Here is a 27,307-nt window from a genome sequence, read left to right as displayed (position 1 = left end):
TCATCTATAAATTTCGTTATTTTAAAAAGTTTATAGTTTCTTTTTGTTGTTATAAGCTGCTTGAATATATTAACATTTGGCCATGGAATATTTCGTAAGTATTGTCTTTTGAAATCGAAATCATCGTATTTATTACAACACAGCAATAAAATGCTACTCAGATTCAATATCATTTTGATTACATAATTTACATAACCTATTCTGTATAGCAATCCCATTAATTCTCCATTGTTCAATTTCCAAATTATGCGAACTAAGTCTAAAGCGAGTGAATTTTAATTACATGTACATGTCAAACATCTCTGAACACTATCCCATGAAACTTCGTAAATAACATCACATGAAAAAGTTATTCTAAGAGTGAATAATTCATGCATGATTAAAATATCATACTTCAAATGCACGCAGCAAATGATTGCTTATCAATGCATCACCTGGTATTGTTTGACTGGTATTTCTGATTTCCTGTATTATTATTTCACTCCCATTGCGCTGTAAAACAATCATGTTAACTAGTTATGGAATATTTTATATTAACTTGCTGTGAAATAAAATGTGAATAACGAATAATGTTTAAAATTAAATTGCAAAGTCGCCATACATTTTATACTTTGTTGTTATAACTTGAAACATGTTATTTTTAGAATGTCCTGTGCTAGTTGGAGTTGACGCGGAATGTGATAGAGTGTCTTGGAAAGTCTCTACGTCTACTCTTACATTACACTGTCATCAAAGATAAAAATAATATTGTTTTAAGCCAAGATTTATATAGATTTTACATAATAATATGTGATTATAAACGTAGATAATCATTTTAATGAAATATGTTTTGAGGCAATAGATTGCAGTAGAGTTTCTTATTTGTTTAAGTACAACAAAAAAAACGCAATAAGGTTGTTGTAACAATTACATCGGCTTGTAATATTTTGTAAAATCAGTCGATATTTTTCTAGTGTTTCAATATTGTCTATTCCCTCATGTAATAACGGGATTGGCTGGCGTTTAACTGTATTTAGAATATTACACAACAAATTGTATAGAAGCTCTTTCATCAACAATTGATAATATCTAATATAAACTGACATCTTTGTCTCTACACCGTGTAGATTTTAAGATAAAGAAGGCTTTAGAACATACTCCCATAAGGTTCCACACTTTAGACTTATATAGAAGAAAGTATCTGTTTTTGTACAGCAATTCTAGAGAACACTATACTTTTTTTTTAAAAAATGCCACTCCAAACTGAACATGCAACATTATGAATTTTGTCGGGGTTTGGCTTTCTTTGTTGTTCACTAGGAATTGTCAGTATAAACATAGGTTTGTGGGGAAAAATATAAATATTATGCCGAGGAAAATACTGACACCGAATTTGAAAACAAAGATCAACAAAAAGAGAGCGACATTTACAGAATGCATCCCAAAACTATAACCAACCACACAGGACATTGACGTAAAATCATACTTCTCCCAGTTCTCTCTTCCTGAAACGTGCTTATTATAATTAACAAAATGTCATTCGAAAAGAAAATGAATGGAAATGTTCTTTGTACAATGGAGTTAATTTTTTCTATAATTGTGTTTTTATTTCAAAAAGATGTCCGCCATGAAAGTAAAATGTAGATTTGTTCTATTGGGAAAAAGGAACATCGTAACAAAACCAGGAGATGTATGAATCAAACTGTAGTAAAAGTCGTTTAAGGAACATTTCTAACATAACATAAATAAATGAATATAATACATCACATTCTTCTTTCTGGCAAGTCTCTGAATAATTGATAGTTTTTATTTAATTTACCGGGTAAGTTATAGTTGGACAAGGATACTAGAAACACACTTTGTTAAACTCATCAATCTAACTTCCAATGTAACTCTGTCATCTGATACATTGTGAACAAACCTTGCTTCCGTTATTTAAGATCTACGTTTCAGCTACATAATTTCCTATACAGAATAACATTACTGTCGGCTTTTCGTTTAAATCAACACGATAAATAGAATTTTCCATAGATGACTTGAATTTACGTGAATCTCTTACTCATGTTCTCGATGTTAACGATTAAAAATATATATAATGATTAATAGGTGAGAAATGGCTATTCCGAGATGCCTACTAGCAACTATTGTTTCATTGTTAATTGGCATAAAGATATAAAATATAGAAATAAAAAACATCTGTAAAACATGTTTGGGGAATCTAAATAAATCTACCTTAAGTTTAAGCAAACAATTTACTACATTATTAATGCGTGAATATATACAATGCAGAATGTTTTGTTTTAATACATCTCCTGGTTTAAATGAACAAGAATGTCTGGGTTCCTGTTAAAAATCCACACATTAGGTGCTATAATTATGTGTAACGTCATACAAAATCACTTAGATAACAATGTTATGTTCCCTATATGGATTACAGATATGGGAGAGTTTTAATATTCATATTTGATACATTTGACATGTGTTGGATCAAGAGTTAGATCTTGTGTTTTTTCGAGTGTTAGATTTAGTGTTAGATAGAGTGTAAAATATAGTGTTAAATCTAGTAAGCATTTTGCTAGATTATAACAGAAATTTCCTAACAAATTATTTTAATGAAATGAATTTTGCAATTAATTGCTGTATTTTATTTCTCGAAAATAAAGTAAGATAATACTTTTAACTGAAATAACTATTTTGGCAGTTTTATACCACATGTTTAAGTTATATGCTCTTTACTTAGTTATTCAAATCCAGCTGAAAGGACATCTGATCAGTGCTGTTTATTTTTGAACTTATTGTAAACTTGTATATATTTTTATAACGATGTGTACATGCATAAGTCCAAATGAAATTATGTCTGTTTAAAAAACATTCGTATCAATCATGTCAACATATTATCACATTCTTCTTTACACGTTGTGAAATTAGATTGCCTAGAAGTGATTTAAATTTCTAAAAAAGGTTGCTTTTCAAAAGGCCTTCACCAGTTTCTAAATCTGACTTCAAGTGTCATTTAAAAGCTCTCTACATCATCGTGTTTTAAGTGAAAGTAAAAGTTATTTAGCCAAAATTCGAAACAACACATTCAACTTATCACATAAATGATTCAAATAGACAGAACAAGTCCGTGTAAGACTATACATTGAAGCCGTATAATGAATGCAACAATGTAAACAACAAACACACAACATGCTTTTATCTATGTGTATGTATCACCAGAGATTAATTAATTGGGAATTATGATTTCCTGTTTTCAAACCTTAGACACTATTAAAATGAAGAGTTCTAATTTAATGTATCGTTTTCTCATTATTTTGAGAAAATACGACAAAGGTTTTTAAAAGGAGGAAAAGTTTGACTAATTGGATGAAGCATAAGCCTACACTTATAGTTCTACAAGCTTGAATCGGAATTGAATAAATGCAAGTGAAAATATTTAACTTGTACTTTTTATGGTTGCCTTCCATATCAAAATTGAAATTGCTTTGTTGGTTTTAGTCCGTTAATGGATACCGTTGACAATAAATCATTCACAGAAACCGTCCAATTAGGCTTCCAAATATTTTCAGTTATTGCGTATAACTCATATAATGATGCCCCAGCTATCCTTATACAATAACCTTAACTTTAATTACACAATACTTTATTTAATTTTAAATTCGGAGTAGAGCACTGTTACAGAAAACATGTAATCTTACATAAATATTTTTTCACAGTTTTATATGAACAGACACAAGACCAAACAATTATCATTGATAAATATCCGGAAGAAGGTGATCCCTCAGAAGCTTTGAAATTAAAAACGGCAATATCCCTCACGCCCCTAGCACCAGCTGGAGTGCTGGAATCAATGATCCCGAAGGACCATAAGTTTTCTGTTTAATTATCTTAAAAGATCTTCTATTTCTAATCAAGAAGTTCAAATTTATCAAATAACGGTAATGTAAAAATAAGTTCTATTGTAAAAGCGACAACAAAACGTCCATACAATGACTGATATTTCACATGCTTTATTCAGTTAAATGAAAACATATTTGTATTAAAATTAACTAATAAAACAGGAAAATTCTGAAATTGAGACTTGTATGATTAATGAGGACAGTCGAGCTATACATCATGTCATTATTGGAATAGGAACACTGGCAATCATACAATAATTTAGATTACAAATGAATGATTGTTTATGCAGGTACCTAAACAAAGCACGTGTGTTATATGTCAATCATTTACAGATTTAATCTCTCTACAATTTGTTCATTATAATCGGAAGAGAATTACAATATTACAATGCTTTAAAACCGATACTGACGAAAATAGCCAAAGCAAACTAAGAATATATTAGGTTCAGGGTCTGTATATTTTTTTCCATGATTTATATCAAATATTAGAAATATAATATAAAGTTAGAGCAAATAGATCTCGATATCCATTACTCAAATTTTATTTTCAATAATAGTTTTCAATATTTTAAAATTCCGGAAAAGACCTATGTCTTTTTGCAACATCTTGTATATGTCAAACATATTTCAATATATCCTCTGTGAGTGTAATATATCACAAGAAACTTTTGTCTAAGACATACTACTGAATAATTGATGCGTGCGTTAAATTGGTACATAAAGACTAGGTGCAGCTTGATTATACTTATCCATGAATAAGTCTTAATATTTCTTTTTATATCTTGTTGAAAATAATAGATACTTTTTTAATATTCTTCTATTTCTTCTACACTTTATCTCAGACAGAACTTTGTGTGATATGTCTCTATTTATAGATAGATTTCCGTGTACAATATATTAAATATTTATTTCCCGATGTCTTCCATAACGGACCATGCGCCAATCCTTGATTTGTACAAATTGTTTGAGAAATTTGATATAATAATGAAATAACTGCTTATTTTGGTCCAAACCTCTTTATACAAAACAAGAAGTCAATTCGTTGCAAAGTTGCAATTAACAGACGCATAAATAGTTTACTTTCCTACAGATTTGAGATCTATTGAATCAACTATGGTTTGTTTATAAAACATATTTTTAACATTTGTTTAAGTCAATTATTGTAAAAGTTTTATTTGCTGTTGAGATTATATGCTACAAAATATGGAATTATTGGATTATTTTCCCAATAATGTTGTATGGCAACTGTATTCAACTAGATTATCTTTCTTCATTTTACCGTTCCATTTACAAAATATTACCTTCCGAATCATAGTCAGTTTATGTAAAACAGCCTGGCATTTCTGTTTGAATATTCAATGAATTTCTAGATAAGGTATAATTTTCTAACATTTTGTTTTTGTTTTCCAATTTCCCATTTGCTTTTGTATGACAATAAGATTAGGTTGATAGAAATATAATATGACAGTTAATGTAAAAATGGATTACGATTATATATAGATTTATATATTAGAGAGTGTATAAAAACAGTTATAACAGTTTTTTTGTAAAGTGATTCTATACTATATGTAACAATTAGTTAACAGTTCATGACTATGACTTGAAGATTTTCGCCGAAATGTAGGAAAATATATACTTTGTAATTTATCGTTTTAACAGTTATTTTTACATACCAAATCTGAGACATACCTTACCACTTTTTTGTTTCTCCAGATTACTTAGAATTACAAATTTAGTCAAGATATTTTTAAAATGATATTTTCTTTTCTTTGAATAACTAAAAAGAATAAACCCATTCCTGTATTAAGTAAAATAATGTACGCTACGCTTACTTGGTGAATAAAATCTATTTTTAAATTGAAATTATCAATCAATAAAAAATCGAGCCAACAATTTGTTTAAAAGCAAGCAGCATTGCCATTTATATTGATTAAACTTTACGTATCAATTATTCATATGTATAAAAACAGGATATCCTCTATATACGATCAATACATTATGTTATATAAACGACTAGATAGTTGTTTATAATTGACTACTAGCATTTAAGTCTTTATGTGTATTTAAATGATATAACATATTAAATTTTTCTTGATGAACATGTTAACAATTTAACCTTCAAAAATACATAAATTGATTTAAGGTATAAGTGATTTATGTGAGAATTCAGTATGAATGCAATGACGAATCGTCGATCATAGAACAGAACAGAATCTTTGTTTCAGATTTATACACAATACACCATTAAACATTGAAAACTTCAAATAGAAGTCACATTTCATAATCATAGCATAGTCGAATGTCATAAAACGCATGGTATTTATTACTTAATTTATAATTGCGCAAACATAATTCATATCAAAATGTAAACAAAGCAAGATGTGTTCGTTATTTTGTTAACTTTACAAATTATGCAATCATAATTTTTATCTACGTTATATTACTTCAATGATTAAAAGTGAATTCAATGATGTGCAACAGAAATTTTAATAGCATGCTTCTCTTATATAACAAGCTAGGTACGTAAAATAATCTTACTATCACTATTTAGTAATTCAAAGATTTGTACATGCTAGGTCTAACGTTAAAATATCTAAATGTATATTTGTTAGATCATTGCAACAATATTGCATACCAAATAAAAATGATAATCATCTTCAATATCATGCAAACTACAGTATAATTATGCAAAAAAAAGTTCATTTTTTTGGTATCCTATTTTGAATAATTAAGACCAGATTGTATAAGTAATGAGCGTTCAGGTAACCTTATTCTACTAATATAATGACGAAGGCTACAAGGTAATATATCAAAATATTTTTCATGCGCAAATATATATCATGACCATTCACACGTAAAAGGTAGAAAATAAGATTCGGATGATTAAATTACGCATTGTCAACAAATATCTTGTCTCATTTATTCTGAAGAACATTGGAAAGTTCAAACACATCGCAATTTACAAAATTATATCTGTTTGTTTGTTTTGCTGCATAAGAGTTCATTTGTGACTTTTTGCATTTAATTGATCTATTACATCACAAGGTTTCTAATGACTTTCATTAAAAATGCAATTCACAAGGTCGACTTAGGAAAACATCTAGCAAATTGAGTTATATTAGCGTGATTTTATAGTTCTGCCTGTTTAAACAATTAGTGTTTCATCATTCAAGTCAACAAATTACATCAAATACAAGATAATTTCACAAATATCCTGAATCCTGAAAGATCAGTTTGAAGACTAGAAAATAGCAAAGATACTTTAACAAATAAAACTAACGTTCTAAAGGTATTGGATTATGACCAGAGGCGACAAGTTTTGTCACTTAATGTTGTTGTTATTCACCTCACTTTGCGTATATGGTCATATCGTGATATAAAGTGATAGCTTATTTTGTTTCATATTTTTGTGATGCCATCGTTGTGTTTAATGTATTATACATTGTTTTATTTTTAATTACCTTTTTTCTTTTAATCATACTTGAATATACATTAACAACATTTTGTTGAAATAAAATATAAGTTATATTGACAAATGAAATATATTATTTATAAACATTGTGTATTATTATATTAATTCAACATTCAAAGAAATGGAACGCGTTTTAACATTGTTTGCTTGATATATTATGTTCTAGATAAATATGGCTAGATAAAAAGTTTTTACTAGGAAAGAAATAGTTATAAATTATTTAACAAACATGAAATAGTGTAACTAAACAGAATTGACATGTTCTGGAGTGAAACAAACAGAGCATGCTGCTGTTTTTATCAGTTTGTAATCGTCAAGCAATGATTTCGTGCAAGCACCATTCGTTTTTAGAAATATACAAACGTATTTTATTCAAACAGGTAATTGGTATCTTTTTTCCAAAAGTAAACTACAAGTAGCAGATATGTAGCTTTATACACTTTAATACATATGAATAATAAATTCTTTCTTTTTGCTGTCTGGAGATTATGAAAGATTCATGTTTGCTAAGCGGATTTATGTACCTTTATGACAAACGCATCCTTGGAAATATAAGCCGAGAACCGTTCAATATGTTACATATTGAATTCCTTACGAACTGAAATCAATATTTTACTTATTTGGCGGTTTCAGTCTTTTATGTTACTGAAAATATTACTTTTACTATCATTTATTGTGCTATTTATTGAAGTTTAAATAAAGTATTTTTGTGCTATAAATCTGCAAATTCAATACATTGTTCAGGCATTTTTCTTTATTCATAAATAACTCCATTATAAGCCTATTATATTATCTTGAAGATGGACGTTTTGTTTTGGAACATAATAAATAATATATATGAACACACTGATATACTCAAATTATATCAGTACTTACAAAATATTTCTAAATTTGCAGTTATTCTCAGAATAATGAATGTCTGTTAAGGAGGATTTATACAAAGCTGACAAATTTGTGTCACATTTTGTGAGATGATTCTAATCTGAGATTGTATTTATTTTCTTCACAACTATCATTGTCACACAACAGAATTCTGATATTTGTCTGTCTATGAATAAGAAATATCTTAGAACATAAGTGTCATGAATAGATTGCAATGTACTTGAAATATTTGTACATATTTAAAGGTATAAAGAAAGTTTCACAAGAAATAAAAGCCCGTGGACTGGAAGATAGTATTCGTGAAATGTAAAAAGATTTTTAATTGTTTTTTGTAGATTGGCATGATTGAAGCAATAATCAGCTTAAGCATTTCCGTATCGCGAATACTTACTTGTTAGTTTTCTTCAATCATTGTTCTGTTCGTATAATTCTGTCATATAATAAATGGCCGAGAAAAAAGATGTCAAATTCCTTATATTTACTTCTGATATATTGAAATATCTTATTATATCTCTTTTATTTGGATAGAAAGTTCTGTGGTCATGCAAACCGCTTTCATTGGCAACATTAAACTGGCAATAGCAAACTGGCTAATATTAATGTTGCACGAGTAATATTGGATTTACATTTTATTATTGGACGCCTACTTGTTATATATTTAAACAATGTAAAGATAGATTTAATGTATTTCCAGTGTTAATTAAAATGCGACAAACAACCATGCAGTAAAACAACATTAATACATATAGTGTTGTTAAAATGCTCTACCATTGATACAGGGTCGTATCCCTGATTGTTGGTTTATTGTGTAATTATGGTCGAAATACGTCCACGTAATATTTTAAATCTCAAAGTTATCATAGAGTTTGCTCTAATTTATTATGCTAAAGTTTTTATTGCAAGCGAAGATATTGTTTGTTTTCCGTGAAGTTTTTTTTGTATATGTTAAATTTTACCTGACGAAGCAAATTCTTTATCTTTATCAAAATTAATTCAACGATATTGTAAGTTCTTATGGACTATTGTCTTTTTCATTAAATATTTCTGAAAAATCATTTGAATAAACCTCAAAAGTTTTTTATCACTATTTATTTCTTACAACGTAATGCTTGTTATTTAAAGTTACATTAAATAAATATGTAAAACTATTTTGCCGTCGGCCTAAAAACAAGCATTTTACAGTTTCATAAACCTTTTTAACAGTTATGTTGTAAATCTCATCAAATATTGTTCATAAATTAGGATTTTAAACGGAAAACCCCACGGTAACACTAAAGTTCGTATACGAATTTTAGCAAGATTCAAGATTTTATTTCAAAAGGCATAAACATTTTACAATGTCCGTCGCCATAAACAGAATGACGGTTACAAATAGTATATGAGAAAAGTATGTAACTGAATACAAATAATTTTTACATTAACATTCTTATATTGTAAAGAACACATATCTGATGTATTACAATATATATGTTTGTAAATAATAGTATTCTATGTATACCAATATCAGTATTTTGAAAAACAATCAATCATTAGTTCTATCACGTAATACATTTGCAAAGTAGATATATTTTGATAATCTATTAACAGTTCCATGCTTAGAATTTTTCATTAAAGATATAAATTTATTTAAGTAGGCCAAGAGCAATAATATTTTGGTAAAATGTTCTTTCCTTAATTCCCTATAAAATGGACAAACAAGTAAAAAGTGATATTCTGTTTCAATTTCCTTCATATTACATTTTAAACAAATTCTCTGATCTCTCTGTCAATATTCCTAAATCTACCTTCTTCTATCATAAGTCTATGTGCTGAACATCTAAATCGTGACAAAGCTTTTCTAAACTTTGGATTTTATTACTAAAGAAAGGTATTTTTCAAAATCAAAAACTATCTTTTATAATCTTATACGTCTCTAATTTTGATGAATTACTAATTTCTGATAACCATTGTTGATTATATTGATCATATATACGTTGAATGATGGTTTTTAAATCAATAAACATTGGGATTATCAAAAAATATTAGCAAATCCTAAATTTGAAACAATTTTTTAACATCAATCGACCATTTATTAACATATTGATTATTTCTATCTTTCATCATTAACAATTATATACATAAGAGAATCAGGCTGTTTAATTATTCTATACCAGTATTTAACAACACGTATTTTGCGTAATATTAACAATGGTACCCTTCCAAAATTCACCATATACAGCAGCATTTGCTGTTTGCTGTCTTACACCCAGAAGTTGCTTCAAAAACTTTTTATGAACATGTTCTATGTCTGGTGCATTATGCAAACCCCATACTTCAGAACCATAATTGAGAATAGGCATAATCATGTAGTCAAATAATTTTTAACTTTTCCGATATTTTCTAGAGATACCTTATCAAAAAGTGAATTAAGTGAGTAAAGTGCCTTTAAGCTTGTTCTGACAAAATTTTTTGTGCTTGAAACAAGGCTACCGTTTGACGAAAACGGATACACCTAGATAAGTAAATTTATTAACACATTTCAAAATTTTGGTCATTATACATAAATACATCATTTTCTTGTCTAGTACTTTTTTACATATCATAACAACTGATTTTTCTGGATTAACATGATTCCCCATTCATGACAATACATATATAGTTTATCTATAACAATTGTAAACACTTTTCGTATATGAAAACAAAACTGTATCATCGGCGAACAATAACAGAAATAATTTCATATCTTCTAAACGTAAACATCTCAACATTATCATCATACAAATATTCATACATATCATTGATAAAAAAGATAAACAACAAAGGAGATAATGGTTCGCCTTGTTTAACACCATTATTACAGTCAAAATAATCAGTTACAGACCCATTAACTCTAACACATGCTTTAACATTTTCATACATAGCTTTCAACATTTTGACAATTTTAGAGAAGCTCCATAATTCAATAATTTTAACCATATACCATTCCTATATACAACATCAAATGCTTTACGAAAATCAATAAAGGCACAATATAATTTCTTTTTCTCGCTATTAATAACTTTATTAATTATAGAATTTAAAACAAAAATACAATCTATGGTGCTTTTGCCGTTACGAAACCCATTACTGGTACTCCGATAAACAAATTGTTAGTTTCGGCCACTTGCGCAAACGTGTATCTAACATTGAAGAAAATATTTTAGAAAAAACACTGGTAAGGGTAATACCTCTATAGTTGTTTACATCATCAGCATTACCTTTTTGGGGATTGGAACTATCATACCTTTTGTCCATATCTCAGGATAAACACTATTCAGAAACATAAAATTAAACAATTTATAAAGAGAAGGAAGTAAAAGATCACTACATTCTATAAATATTTCACTAACCAAACATATCTACACCCCCACTTTTACCTCTTTTCAAAGAAGAAATAGCTGATTTTATCTCAACAATACTAAATTCTTTATCAAGTTGTTCAATAACATTTTCATCTAAACTTTTCTGATTCAATTCATCCTCAACCTCATTATTAATGAAAGCACTATTTTTCCGCAAATAATGTTTAAAATGATTGAAAAAAATGTTCTTCAGAAATATCTCCAGCTTTAGATTTTTTGTTTTTAATTTTTCGTATTTCTTGCCAAAACTTTTGAGGCTGGTGCTTGGCTAAATTTTGTAGATTTTTCCTCTGTTTCCCATTATACTCAGATCGTGCTTTTCTTTTTAGCTTTTTTTATATACTCGTCGTTTTCTTTTTTTAACAATTCAAAATTTACTACAGATTTATTCTTATTAAGAGATTTATTAACACAGTCCTAAAATTCTCGCCTAGCGGTCTCACATTCTTTATTAAACCATGGGCTCTTATACGTTCTAACACATGTATTATTTTTATTACACGTAGTTTTACCAAAAACACTTTTAGTTTTATCATACAAAAATATTAGATATTTCATTTATTCCAGCGCTAACATTAGTTTCTTTTGAAACAATACAACTAACAATGTCATTTATATTAGACAGTTCAGCAGAAATAACGTCTCGGTAATAATCAACTTTTTCATTATCCCATACAATTTTTTCACATAATGTAGAATTATTTGTAACAACATTGTTCATAACTATTTACATTTAATCAACTTGGATTAGGACAATGTGGTGAAAAAAGTATATAAAATCATGTACTATAAAATTTTTGAAACCAGGGAAATAAATCCTCCGAGCATATAGCATAGTCAATTAAACTATTTACCGTTCGTTGACAAATAAGTAAAAACTTCCGGTCCCGGCATCATCGCCAACTCTCCCCGTTTAAAATATATAAATTACTGCTTTGACATATTTCTAACAATCGATTTCCAGATGTATTTACAACAGGGTCCATTGAAAGTCTACAAGGGATATTAACAAATTGATAATCATCACCGTCGCTATTTTTATCAATTACAGAAATAAATTTATCATAGTGCGAACATTTTTGAATAAAATCATTCTTACCGCCACATCTAGCGTTTACATCGCCAATCACGGGCAATTTTTCCTAAAGAGAGTATTTTCTCACGCCTCTTTCTAATAATTCAAAAAAAGCCTTCTTCGTGCATGGTAAAATATATATAGAATTACTGGGCGGGATATATAAACAACAAAGGTAAACATCACTATCTAAATTGAAAAAGATTTACACAGTTTAACCCATATAACACCACTATTGTCTATTTCAGCTACTGTAATACCACTTTTTAAACGACTTCTGTAAAATAAACATACACCCCCGTGACCTCTTTTTAGTTTAAGCTTTCGGGTCGGGGAACTGAAATGCATTCATACCCATCTATTTCGTACACATTATTGATTTTTTGCCAAGTTTCACATAAGAAAACAATATCAAAATTTACAACAAAATTCAAAAAGTCTTCATCATTTGAACAGTTACCTAAACCTTCAATATTCCACGATACAATAGATAAGGCATACTTTTCTCGTCTGTCCTAGAAATTTGGTACTCCACGAGATTCCGGATCGAACAATATATTGTTTATATAGAGTTTATCGCGCACTAATACTGCTCTTTTGCCCTGCTTTCTGGCCTCGATCATTTCCGGTATAAGAGCCTTTCTTCTCTCTTTAACTTCTTGGGGATACTGCTCAGTAACATTATAATTACTGTGTTTTAAGTTTACATGTTTTAATGCGCTTTTAATAACAAGCTTTGATTCAGTGTCTTTCAACTTAACCACGATCGGACGTTCTTTGCCGTGAACGAATTTCCCAATTCTATGAGCCCTATCAATCTGTACTTTGTTATCAACCTCCGAAATTTTCAGTACATTTTTACAAAAATCTATTATTTTGGCTTCACAATTTTCATAATTTAAACCTGACGTCATATCCGGTATAGCAGACGATGTCGTTGACTGACTGGCCTCATCCGCTACGTCACTGTTTGCCCATGCTGATGTGGTTTCACTATGGCCTAGATATTGATCACCTACGACCTCCGTATGAACTACTTCTTGACCCATACCTGTTAACGGTGATTTTGACTGTAATTTGCCCTCGGGTATTCCAAAAAACATAAGATTGTCACGCATAGAGCGACATTTGAGATCAATTATTGAATCTTTCATGTATCTATTTTCTGTTATCAAATCACGATTTTCTCGTTTCAAAACTTTGATATCATTTTGTACTAGCGTTATATTGTCCTTATTTACAGTAGTGCATGTAGAAAGCGTGTCATACTGTTCGCTTATGAATTTCTGACTATTTTCAATGTCACTCATTTTCTGCTCCATACTATTCAAACGTGAAGTAATATCATATACCGATTTTTGTATAGAATTTAACTGACTAAGTTTCTGATCAACATTATCCAGCCTTTGTAATATACACTGCAAAATTTCATGATGCTGGTTCGATTGGCTTTGTTGAGTAGGTTGGTTTTGATTTTGTTGAAATACAGGAGACCCTGAGTTAAGATTCATATATGTTGGCGTATAAGGGTATACAGGCGGTACCGTAAAAGATTGATTACCCTGATTGCAAGCTGCTGGTAATGGTGTCGATATATTCGTAGACATAGTATGTTGTTGTGCAGATGTATTGCCCGCCATTCCGCCTTTTGTTTGCCTCTTTGTCTGAGAGTCTTTCTCGTTAGGATGCAAATGAAGACAATAATCAGCTCGTGTGTGCGCTTCGTCACAGTGTTATAGTTGCTGTCCGGAACACAGTAGATATGAGATTTTCTTGTGCAAACACACTTTTACCGTTTTAGCTTCACGGTGAACTAGGCATATGGCTCAGAAAAAAAAGTAATCATCTTATAAAAAGGATTAAATTTGTATCAAAACATCCGTTACAATGCGGAAATATACCGTAAGATTAGAACTGCTGCACATAGTCATGTTTGTTGTTTTAATATTGATGTACGGATGAACCGAGGGCGGAGTTTTTCATGCAAACAGAAATAATTATTATTGTACTTCCGATTTCGCCACAATGAGGTTGCACATTTTTTATGCTTATAAAACTTATTGTGGTTGTCTTGACACCAAAATAAAATCTGGAGTCGATATGAAACCAAATTTATTTATAAAATGACGCCATTTCTGTTTTTATGAAATTTATTTAATGTAGCTTTAATGATTTATCTGTTAAATAAAGAAAACGAGAATTATGGATTGTCAATTATAGTTGCAAACTGTACACCGTCGGATTTAATTTTCGAAATCAAAATATGTATTTTTACCTAAAAAGTTTACAAATTTCTAAACGTTGTTATATAACCTGCCAATGATCATTATATCTATTACGTGATTTTATTATCAAATTTTTATTTATATTCACACACACATATAGACTGAATTTTATTTTGTACTACTTTTTCTGAGAATTGCTTTTGCATTTTGCTTTTAAATTGTTTACATTGCTTTATAAAATGCGGAAAACCTTATCACCATTGGACAGGTTATGATTGAACGATTAATTAATAAGATATTCTACTGATCACATTGACTAATATAATAGAGAAATTATATAAATGCAAGTGAACAATTTTAAGTTCCACTTAAACAAATTATTGTCGCAAAGATATTCCCGGGAAGAGCACATCCAGTATTCCATGTTGTGACGCAAAGTTAAGTATATACAGTAATTATAACACTGTGTGGTATAAATTTATTTAAAGCCACATGAGATTTATGACAGGTCTTTATCACTCAACTGTCGCAAAATGAAATACAAATCAATACTATATAATTGAAAAAGCACATTATGTTCAATCACATTTTCACGTAAATTAAACATGGCGTGTAGAGAAGCACTTTGACTTTATATCAAGTAGCTTTATTGTCTGTTGTTTGGGACGGCAACAGTCACCATCTCACACGAAATAAGTCTTGTTTAATTTTGTATGAAGGGCTACTATATGGCTAGAAACAGTATATTACTAGATCACACCAACACAACAGCGTATATGAGTTAGTTTTCTTTGATATGTTTAATTTCACAAAATGATACTTGATTTACAGACTTTTTATCTGTGGTTGTAAAAACATCAATTTCGTTTATTTAAGTCCATAAAAAGTAAAGGTTTGATATATGCGAAAACTAAGCATCGGCCTTTCACAATAGTATCTGTAATTCTCAAATTAACCCCTTGTAATTATACCACATACATTGTTATTCTATGATACCTTTAGAACCTAAAGGGTTCAGATATTATGTTATGTTATAAATGAATTCAATTTCTGTATTTCGCTGTAAAATATTCAAACTATATCTTTTGGTTACAAATAGCTAAAACTGACATCATACCTTCTGCAACACGTTAATTTTGCCTTTATTTAGCTTTAGGGATTTTCTAGTTTATATATTGATCACTAAATAGATTTACACTATTATACAAGGTAGATTATTGATCTTTATATACATAAAGTATTTGTAGTCTTAACATAAGTCAACTGTACAAGCATTAATGCATAGGTAAATTAAATTTATAGAAGTCTTTTATTGCACTTCGAAAAATATCTTTTATTATCATTCACGCTTTTAGTTTTTGAATTATGAATAAATTGAATATTCGTATCATAGACGTTACATTTCTTTGTATTTCTCACAGCGCAAAAAAGAAAAAGAAAACATTTAAACGAGTAAATTACAGGAATGAAATAATTTGGAAAACATATGTTGAACAACCTGGTTATGGACCATTCAGGCCTGAGGAATCCGATTTTCTTCTACAATATTAAGTAGACTTATCAAGCATTTAATGACACTGAAACAGAGTTTGTACTTTTCGTGTAATCGTAATGTTTTCATTGTTTCCTAGGGACACCCCTTTACAGATTGTATAACATTTGTCACTTGACTAAAGGATTTATAAACAAATTAGTAGGTGTTTTTTTAATTCCAGATTTATCCAGATTTAGGGAGGGGTAGAGTGAAAAATAGCTTGCACTTCAACTACCGCACATGAAAAATCTTAACTCAACATTTTCAATTCTGCCACATTAAGAACAAGTGTGCTCCTTTTTTCTAAGTGATTTTGTTTAGTTTTAATTCAACACTTATTCATTTTCTGTTCAGAGCACACAATTAATGGGGTGCATAACTATTTTGTATGGATATATTTTAGAAGTGAAAACGATTATTTTTTAATTTATAGTATGTTCAAATGTAAAAGTAATTATACGTTCAAACAATTCATCAAAACAATAACATTAAAAATTTCGGCCATCCTCCAATCTTTTGTATGACGTCAGCTTATATCAGTCACGACTAACTTTGCATTCTATTTCAAGCACTTCATTAACACGCGCTCGATGTCTAATGTGTAATGTTGATTGGTTTAGAAAAATACTAATGAGATTTAGCAATTGTTTTGTTTCCTGTAAATGATATTGATTTGCAAAGAAACTAATAATATATTTTAGGATTTGAGAACCACTTGATGTAGACCTAGATCAATAACTTATGTGCTTATTTTTTCAGATCATTCTATTGCCCCGCTTTTTCAGAATCAACATTTTTATTATGCAAAATGTCAAAGGAAATAAGCGTTCCTTAAATATTTCTTAAAATATTTTTTTAAAAATCCCCTTTAGATTTTCCCATCCTATTTGTACGTGCTTGACTTGATCTATTTTTAAGCATTTCCAATTTTGTGTTTTGTCCTTTTTGACCTTATTGGAGTTCTTTTAAGCGATAAATGGTTTATTCAAAACAATACATATGATGGGGGAAAACTTGTGGGGAAAAATAACTTATCTCACCTGTTTGATGACGTTTTAAACATAATTGTTATTTTATACGAAACAAGCTTTGAAGCTTTGACTGACATATTTCTGTCTCAACCTTCTAAGTATTTTGTTTAAATGAGTTAACCATAATACACAACCCACAAAAATGCAAACAGTACACGTTCTTCTAGCTTACATACATTGTGATAAAAGGGCTACAGATAGACGAGTATTAAAGAATGAGTTTGTCTTTAATGAATATACAAAACATTGCGCAAGTCGTAATTGTATGTGAAAGAAAAACAACATACATAAAAGTTCCAACTCGCGACTATCGGCATACAAACAAACATAGCAATGACTAAGACCTGAAACAGATTATTAAATGATTTAAACGAAAGAGAAAGAACCATGTGAATGTTATTTATACCTAATGATTTCAGAGACAGGACTAATTCTAAACAGAAGTATGGTTTTCCTTAGTTTTCTAGTGACTGTTGTTTATGGTCATCTTGATTGTTTAGTTCTCTATTCTTGTTCTCTCACGTCTACAATCAGTTTAGTTTGAAATGTATTCAATTATTCTTACTTAAAGTTAATATTTATGTTGCCGAGATACTTTAAGACTGATGGTATTTTAAGACCACATCATGTGATCGCTGTTCCTGCAGTCAAATAGATTCTAGAAATACGAGATGCTATATCTGGAGAAGTTTTGTCATCAAGTAATTACAACAACAAAATAAATAAAAATTAAAACTCTTAAAATAGGACATGGGGAACTCAATATAAATGTTTAAGAAGATATTTTGGGGCAATTCGCAGTGTATGCAAGTAAATAGCAGGTATCTTTACCACGGATACATGCATGTTGTATTTCAAAATACCTGTCTAGAAATGTGTATGAATGAAAAATCTTACAGAATCCCGCCATGATATAATATCATCTACTAAAGCGTGTTAAAAATAACGTCCTTACTAAAAACACATTTCTATTGCTATATTAAAATGCAATACAGGTTATTGTTATATTTTTCGAGTAAGTAATTTTTTACGTATAATGATTTTCAAAATAAAAAAGTAATTTGTGCTTCATAATCAATAAAACGTTCATTTGTGCTTGATTTTTTTAATCATTATGAAATTATCGTCTTTGAAAATCTAGATCTTTTATGAACTATGAACTATTCCATTAAAATTTTATACTCCGATCTTGTTCCTCAGATCATACTTAATAATAATTAGTAATTGCAAACTAAAGCCGTATAAAACTATATTTAATGAATACTTGTCGATGTTGCAAACAGTTTTGATTGGATCTTAGTGGAAATATTAGCCAACACTCTAATTGTAGACCAGCCATAAAATATATATGTGTAAACACTAAGTTTTGTCTTCTCTATTCCTTCAGTGTTCATTTTTTATTTACAAAACATTGTAATAGATCACATATACGTACATATATTTGCGTTTGCAAACGTCTTTCAGACTATATTATTCGGTTGTAACCTTTAATTTAATCATGTTTTAATGCCAAAATATGAAGAAAGTAAAAAAGTAAAAAATACGAGGGTTGTCCCAATACCGGTTTTCTGTGACAAGATTGTTTAAAAACTAAGTAAAATAGGTGCAAATTTGATATTTTAATATGTTATAAACCCATATAATGGAAACATTTATATTTTTTTATAAATTTACATCGAAAAATATCAACAAACAACAAAAATATGCCATAAATACCCTGGCAACTATTTTCAAGCGTTAAAGACGGCGTTATATCTATAAAAACAATTTTTTTCAAATACTCTACGTGGTATTGAACGGATAAATGGTGAAGGTTTACCCATACATCGTCAATAACAGACTTCAATCATGTGGTTATCAGTCTGTGTTGAATGTTTGAATGGCATACATTATATTGTAGCTGTAAGCGAACTTCCGGTCGCATTGTGTGGGAAATAGGCGACGGAGATCGGTTTTCCTATTCGTTTACTTTCTTACTTTTACTTTCTGTTGCGAAGAACGCTGGTCCCGTTCATTTCTTTTGTAAACAAATACACGGGATATGTTGCTAAACTGCTATATTCGGTACATAAGTTGAAAAATCTTAACAAATGTCATCCTGAATTACTCACGAAATCCGATAACTGTTCGCTGCGTTGCAAATTTTTCGGACGTCGCCATTTAAACTTTCCTATTTTCTATGAAATATTTTCATTTTTTGTATCTCATTCGTTTCTATAGTTATTCAACTGAAATTTTATGGGATGTTGTTAACATAGCAGCGGAGGAAGTCAACGTGATATTGTGCAGACACATTATCAGATATTTGAAATATACGTAATTTATTTAAGCCTATTCATAGCAAAATACAAATTATTTGACTTGCGCCGGGTGCTCGTCAATACCGATTTTTTTTATGTAACTAGAGTTAATATTTGTAAATGAGTTGTTGTTACATAATATAATGAATTTATAGGTTATATTTGTGAATTATTTTATATTGGCGTCGTTAAAATGAACCGTGTATAAAATATGCCACGGACTTTTGGGACAACCCTCGTATATATCAATTTGAAAACGCTTCAAGTATAGGTAGTAATGGAGTAAATATCATTTACATTATTCTGTTATTCCACAGGGAAATCAAATTGTTTTATTATCTGAGGTAAAACTGATTATACAATTGAATTTTGAATTACTGACACATTGTAGAAACTTATAGCGCCTAAACAAAGTATAATTTTGTTGTTTTTTGTATTATTTTATCATATCTATGATGTATAATAATGAGATAATGCTGTTTCAACGTTTATTAGCTGATCCCCTGAGTTGTGTGAGTTGTCCACTGTGAATTGCTGTTAAGGACATGTTTCAAAAATATGTTTAAATGTTCAACACTTTGAGTTGACAAACTATAACTTATTTATATCAATTTGTGCAATGCTTCTTATAAATTGCGATACTGTATTACAATCGCCAAAGTGAACTTAGAAATTAGCATTAAAATGTTTTAGATAAGGGTCTGGTTATTCAATCTATATATCAAATGTTACGAAAAGAATATAAAATTACATTAAAAAGAACTTTTCCTAAAATTCCTTTTCCAATTTATCATAATTCTAGTGTTTTCACCACAGGCAAGAAATGCCTTTTTACAACATTAAATATATATTAAACAAATTTTAATCTTATCTCGTTATATTATGTGACTAATATCCCGCAAAACATTCGTCTTAGACACAATACTGAATAATTGATGCGTTCATTAAATTTGTTCAAAGAATATTGATAATTCTTGAATCACATGAGTTACCTTTATGTTTTTATGATTTTCTGGTTGTACATGATTCTTTTAATATCGTTCTGTGTCTACATTATGCTTGCACTGTCGTATAATTTTAAGGTTTTTGTTTTTGTTTTTTACAGCATATAACAGACAGAAAATACCATATAAAAATTATCCTCATGTGAAAGACAATACAGCAACAAATCGCTTGCTTCTTTAAATAAAATTTAGTACAGTAGAAGTATAATATATAATTATAATCAACTTATGTCACCCCGATCAAAATTATCATTCAACCATTACTATGTCACAACGACTGTTAACATTAATTCAATGATGTTTGAGAACTTTGATGTTATCAAGAAATAAATTTTGAACCACTTCAATTGTGATCAATATAAAACAAAACAAACACACAAAGATTATATTCTAAGGGATATTTATTGAAATTATTACACTGTCTAGTGTCACTAAGGTCCTTGAGAACTAAGATTTTATTTGGAATTATTCTCACTGTTAGTTAAAGTGCATCTCTGGTGACTATATCCTACAGGAAAAATATTTGTGTACGGAACTAGTGATACTGTCATTTGGCTTGTGACTTTAACCTTTAGGACAATTATATAACCCGGGTTATACTGTAATGGTGAATTTGACCTTATCCTGTCCGTGCCCTGCTGGTCTCATTTCCGGTGGACCTGTTGCTTGTTCATATGGGGGTTGCGTTCATTGAACGCCGCCTTTCCTTGTTGATCTTGTTTATCATATTTTCTGTTGTTGTGCTTGCCTTCACTGAATACCCTTCTTTGCTGATCTAATTTTTTCATATTTTAACCTTAAGGACAAATATGTAAAAATAGTAATACTGTCAACTTGACTTTATTCTTAAGGACATAAAAGTTACCTCACTTAAACTGTCAATGTGACTATTACCTTAAGAACAAAATATGTTACCTTGGTTATAGTGCCACTATGACTTTATCCTCGAGAACAAATTAATTGAGAAGGGTCTAATGTCACTTTGTGAAACTTCATTATCTTTTTCGCGAAATAAACATTATGAAATGCACATTCTAAATTAATACTTCTTATCTGTTGTGAAAAAAGGCATTTTTATCTATTCAACCGTCGTATCAAAATTATTCTTTTTGCATGTTTCGAAAATATACCTTCACTATTTGATAATGTCAATCGATTGTAAAAGTTTTGTTTGCTGTTGAGATTGAATGCTACAAAATGGAGTGGAATTATTGGATTTTCTTCCTAAAATGTAAGGTAGTTACACACTGTATTCAAGTCGGACATCTGTGCCTAGAAAACAACGCAACTAACAGTAACATTAAATTCATTTAATACAACGTAATATTATTGTTTGGATAGTTGATGGATTTCTAGATAAGGTACCATCTTCGTTCATTTTGACTTTTTCCCATTTTACAGCTTTTGTAAAATAGTAGAATATGATTCATTTAAATATGACAATTAATGTATAGCAGCATCAATGGAAATAAAACTATTTTGCGAGTATTTTGTATGTAAATTTTAAGTTATCTATTTACTAATGAAACTTATGCAATATGCAGCATTAACTAGTGATAAAAACTTCACGACTATATTCTCGACTTTATACTAAATTGAAAAAAAAATATATATACTTTTAAAATTCCAATTCAACATTTAGTATGTACATACTTGAACCTTACTTGAGCATTATTTCATTTGAAATACAAAAAAGCAAAATTTGCACATAATCTTACGTCCGGACATGTGTATGAAATAACAATTTATTAAAACCCTAAATGTCATTTTATCTATTCACATATAAAGAGTAAAGAAATAGTGAAATCATTTTAAAATGATACCATTTTTTTTTGATTCGGAAAATATAGAAAAGAAATACCTTTTCTGTTGCATGTGTAATGAATATACGCTTCTCTTGCTAAGTGAATTAAATTTTATCTTTTAATTCAAATAATCAATCTATAAAATCCTGCGAAGAGCAAGCAGTATTACCATTTATATTGATTAAACTTTACGTATCAATTATTTAAATGTATAAAAACAGGTTAACCTCGCTATCAGATCAATATACTCTGTTTTATCAACCGCTAAATGTTTGTTGACAATTTTCCACTTGCAATAAAGTCTTTATTGTTATAAAGTCAGATTTGTTTTGGATGACCATTTGAGAAATTTAACCTTCACAAATAAAAACAGTTTCCAGTTACAAATGATCATTTTATTTAGAATTCAGTGTGTGAATATTATGACAAATTGTATGTTATTCACATGTCAACGCATTATCTTATTAGGTTCTGGTAATTAAATTATGTTCATGTCACAGTAAATAATATGCTATCTTTATTCTTACCAAAATGGCAAGACCTATAAAGATATACTTACTGTTTTTACCGCCTTTGAGTTTATATGATGCCTTTATTACAAAGGGCAATATGTAAAATAGTAACATATTCCTCACATTATAGCTCTTAAATAGTTTACAAAACCTATGCTTATATTTCATCATAATTATATGATAAGAAAATGCTTTTTCAATGTCTACACACATTTCTAAGTCTGATTTATAGCAAATGTAATATCGCTAGCTTGCTACAGCTGTAACAGCTCCATATTCCTACTGATTTCTTCCATTTTAAATACAATTCACAAGGTCGAGAGAGGAAAACATCCAGAAAATTAAGTTATATTAGCGTGATCATATAGCTCTTCCTGTTTAAACAATTAGTGTTTCATTATTCAAGTCAACAAATAACATTAAGAACAAGATAATTTCACAAATATCCTGAAAGGTCAGTCTTAATACTGACTAAATAAAAGGTTTAAAGGCAATAAATGTATGGTAAATGTCAACATGTGTTGTCAGTAAATGTTGGTAGTTATCTTACCTATATGTTAGTGAAGATTTTCTTAAAATGCATTTTTGTTTTGTTTTTAATATTGCATGCATCGTTCAGTAATTATTTACCTTTATACATTACTAACTTTCATCAAATACTCTTCGAAAATATTTGTTAATATAGTGATTTAGAGAACGGTGCTCTCCGTTGTTGTTCTTTCTTTTAGCATTTTACATTTAAATTATTTATCCTTCGAACATAAAGAAACACATATCCTCTCAAGTAAAACAATATTAATTTCAAAATAAATGTATTGCTAAATAAAAACTTTAATTTGTAGGATACTCAAAGAATCAAGTTTACAAAATGTTTGCTTGACCGTAGCAATATAATAAACTAAACAAAATATGGAAGACTCCCTTTAAAGTTAAATAACAATATGAAGTAATATATAATTTCGATCATTCATTCATGAATGGACCTTTGATTACAAGTCTCTAGTGTACTAAAAATCGTCGTATATACTGGTCCAATGAAAATTGTTACAGACAACATTTATCATAGAGACGAGTGGATTGTTTACTCTATCATATTGTGTTAATTTTGCCGTTGCAGGTGAAAATATTCATGGATTTCCATAAACTTAAAATTGGTCTATTTTAGTATTTTGACTGGAGGGGTCAATATGATAGACCAATTTTCTTTTTTAACCATTTCAGTTCAAATTAATGTATATCGCAAATACATAATTCAACAATTCACAAGAGCTCTGATGCGGTGTTGTCATATTATGTAGCAAACGTTTACTTTTATTCAAGCATTAAGTATTTCTGCGATTTCTGTGAACTTCTAAAGTATTTCATTTATTGGTAACAGAGAAATGTTTATCATTGATTCGTTTATCGTAAAATAAACATATTTGTCGGATTGTCAATAATTGTCAGCAAATGCAGATTGCCTCCGAGGGAATCATAAGTTATTACCTTTCACTTACAGATGGAAATTGCACAAACTAAAGCCGCCTAGCAGGTGAATTAATTATGTAACAGTTTTAATGAACATTGGTGACATTTTATATGTTTATTTTCAGATGGAGTATAAATTCATCGAAGGTGTATGATCATTTTCATTATTTAGACTGGGACTAACTTGTGATTCCGGGATGAAACAGTTAATTTTACAGACGGGTTGTCAAGGAGATGCTGCTGCATTAAACTCTACTGGTACTTCATCATTACTTAAAGTATTACAAGGTTGTGCACAAAATGATTCTGCAGTGCCTGTGTTTATCAACATAATTGAAACTGAGCAAAACAATAGTGCCGAGGCAGATTCAGGAGCAGTCATGTATATCATTGCAGTGTTAGTGTTTTATTCTGCAGGCATTGTCACAATGATTATAAAATATCTTCGTAGAGAAAAAAGAGAGTTAGAGGAAGAAAGAATTCTGGAAGACTTCTTCAGAAGTATGCCTGCATATAAAAAAGAACGGGAGCAAAATAATGTAAATCGTGTTGCTATACATGCCTTTCATGCTCTGACGTCATTTTCTTATGACGACGGGGATTATGATATTGTTAGTACTGACGATGAAGACACTCGTTTGACAACAAATCGTGAAGAAACAATTCATGAAGAAGAAAACGAACATTACACGTGTAATCAAGATGTGACAGTTAGAAGTGAGTTAAAAGAAGACGTTTTGCAAGGGGAACGACATAGTGATTCGATGCCAGAACCATATAATCCATTATGTAAACAGTCTTGCATAACATATGATGAGCAAGAAACAAAACTTTGATTTGCATAGACATATATATTCAGCATCTTCATCGAGGTATTTGAAAACGTGGCCTTTAATGGGATGATTGGTTTATTTGCAGTTTTGTAAGATAACAGTAAGATAATGTATGTTATTGTAGCTCAAAGTGTGCACATGGAATAAAAGTAGTGTTCAAAGAGTATGATAATATTCAAATAAAAATACAACACTGATATCATCCCTTCAAGATTGATGCAATTAGATCAAAAATTGAAAGGGCAATTATTTGGGGTATTATTGAAATATGCGTTTCATAACCTTACATTTTTAGTGTATTTCACAACTGGGGTCTTGGAATTTATTATATTGCACGATCGTAATGTCGATAATGATGTTTATATTATGTACATACACGACCAGTTTAAATATATTAATTACTTTTCAGTTTTATAATATAGTAAGAGTGCAGTATTGTATTTGTTTTAGATTTTCGACGTGTTAAAGACTTTACCTAATGGTTCTTAGTATATACAAGATAAAATGTGAGCATGTAAGGTAAGAAATGTTGCACTCTCTGTTTTGATGAGACTGTTCATGGGCGGTAGTAGTGTATTCAGGCTACTGGCAATGCAACTTTGTAGCAATAAAACCCAACTTGGAAACGATGAATTATTATTCAGAATTTGGAAACTCCGGTTGTGTGTTTGTAATTAAAAAAGCAGACAATCGTTTAAACTGGTCAAATAATTGATACTGTATAATGATAAATATTATTTTTGATAAGCTCAAAACTTGAAAAAAATAATACACAGCTACATAGAGAGGGCATTTTATTGTGCAGTGTTTTCATTTGAGACCTGTATATGCATAATGCTTGATATGTGCGTAAATGTTAACTTATAATCATTACACAGATTAACGAGATATTGACAAAATATTGTAAAACAGAGAAATCATATTAATCAAAGTGAATGTTTTTAAGTTCTACAAAAATTATTCTTACAAAGAGCACATCCAGTAAGCTATTTGTTTATAGCATTTCGCGAACCAAAGGACATATCCGTCTCACATACAGTATCATCTGTTTGCAAATGACATGAAAACAAAGACCAACAAGGAAGTGTGGCATTCAAAGAAAGCACCAAAAAGTCCAGCAACACTAGTCGGGTACACCTATTATTTATTAGTTAAGTATGAACTGATTGGTTTTTATATAATGGCAAATACGTTGTAGTTTTATAATCATTTTTTACAGCAAAAGAGTTACGATATCATTTTATAAATATGCACTTTTTGTAATTGTAGTAAAATATCCATTTCCCATTTTTTAATTATAACTAGCTCAAATTACATTTTCACCCATTATTTTATTAAATTTATATATTTTATGATAAAGTCTTAGACCGTGCAATGAATGAAAGTAGAAGTAATGCTAGTCATATGTACGTAACTATATGTATTTGTATGTCAAGCACAATAAAATTTTGAAACAAACTTATTAAACTATATGTTTCTTATAAATATTTTGTGTAAATGTCGGGTATGCATTGATCCCTGACCTGTCTAATTCGAACTTTCAGATAAGTGAATATAATAAGAATTTCACCAATTTCAAAGAGCGCATGTCTATGTTTGTTTTTAAACCTACATATATTGTTATTCAAATAGAAGGTCAGATTAGGGGTCTATCAATTCATACAGCTTCTAAAGAAGCTGCTCTGAGGGTAAACAGAAGTACAAAATATGCAATTTAGTTAACACATGTTAAAAAATAATACGTTTTTATATAAAACATATTAAGTGGATTTCACGTGCTATTGTATTAAGTATTAGAATCAGTCGTACGGTCAAAAAGCAAAACAGTTAGTATGTAAGTAAATTGACATGTGTTAAAAAACAAAACAATATAGTTACATAAAAGAAAGCAAAAAGTAGAAAGCTCCGC

General features: G+C 29.4%; 1 protein-coding gene across 3 annotated transcripts in view; it reads left to right on the top strand.

Moving 5' to 3' along the window:
- Window positions 1–26,812, top strand: part of LOC132756326 (uncharacterized) — a 53,800-nt gene extending 26,988 nt beyond the window's left edge. For 2 of the 3 annotated variants that reach the window (XM_060747370.1, XM_060747372.1), the window contains exon 2: window positions 24,691–26,812. In XM_060747370.1, coding sequence (XP_060603353.1) covers window positions 24,763–25,401 — 639 coding nt within the window. In that variant the 5' untranslated portion in view covers window positions 24,691–24,762 and the 3' untranslated portion in view covers window positions 25,402–26,812. Of the gene's footprint in view, window positions 1–21,904; window positions 22,143–24,690 lie in introns of those variants that run through there. The other variant, XM_060747371.1, reaches the window with a different exon arrangement.
- Window positions 26,813–27,307: the final 495 nt, after the last annotated feature.

The sequence above is a fragment of the Ruditapes philippinarum genome, unplaced genomic scaffold, assembly GCF_026571515.1.
Source record: "Ruditapes philippinarum isolate M1 unplaced genomic scaffold, ASM2657151v2 ctg2111_1_1_1_1, whole genome shotgun sequence".
Classification (NCBI taxonomy): Eukaryota; Metazoa; Mollusca; class Bivalvia; order Venerida; family Veneridae; genus Ruditapes; species Ruditapes philippinarum.
The sequence above is the reverse complement of the archived record's forward strand: the minus strand, read 5'-3'. Positions and strand labels throughout refer to the sequence as shown.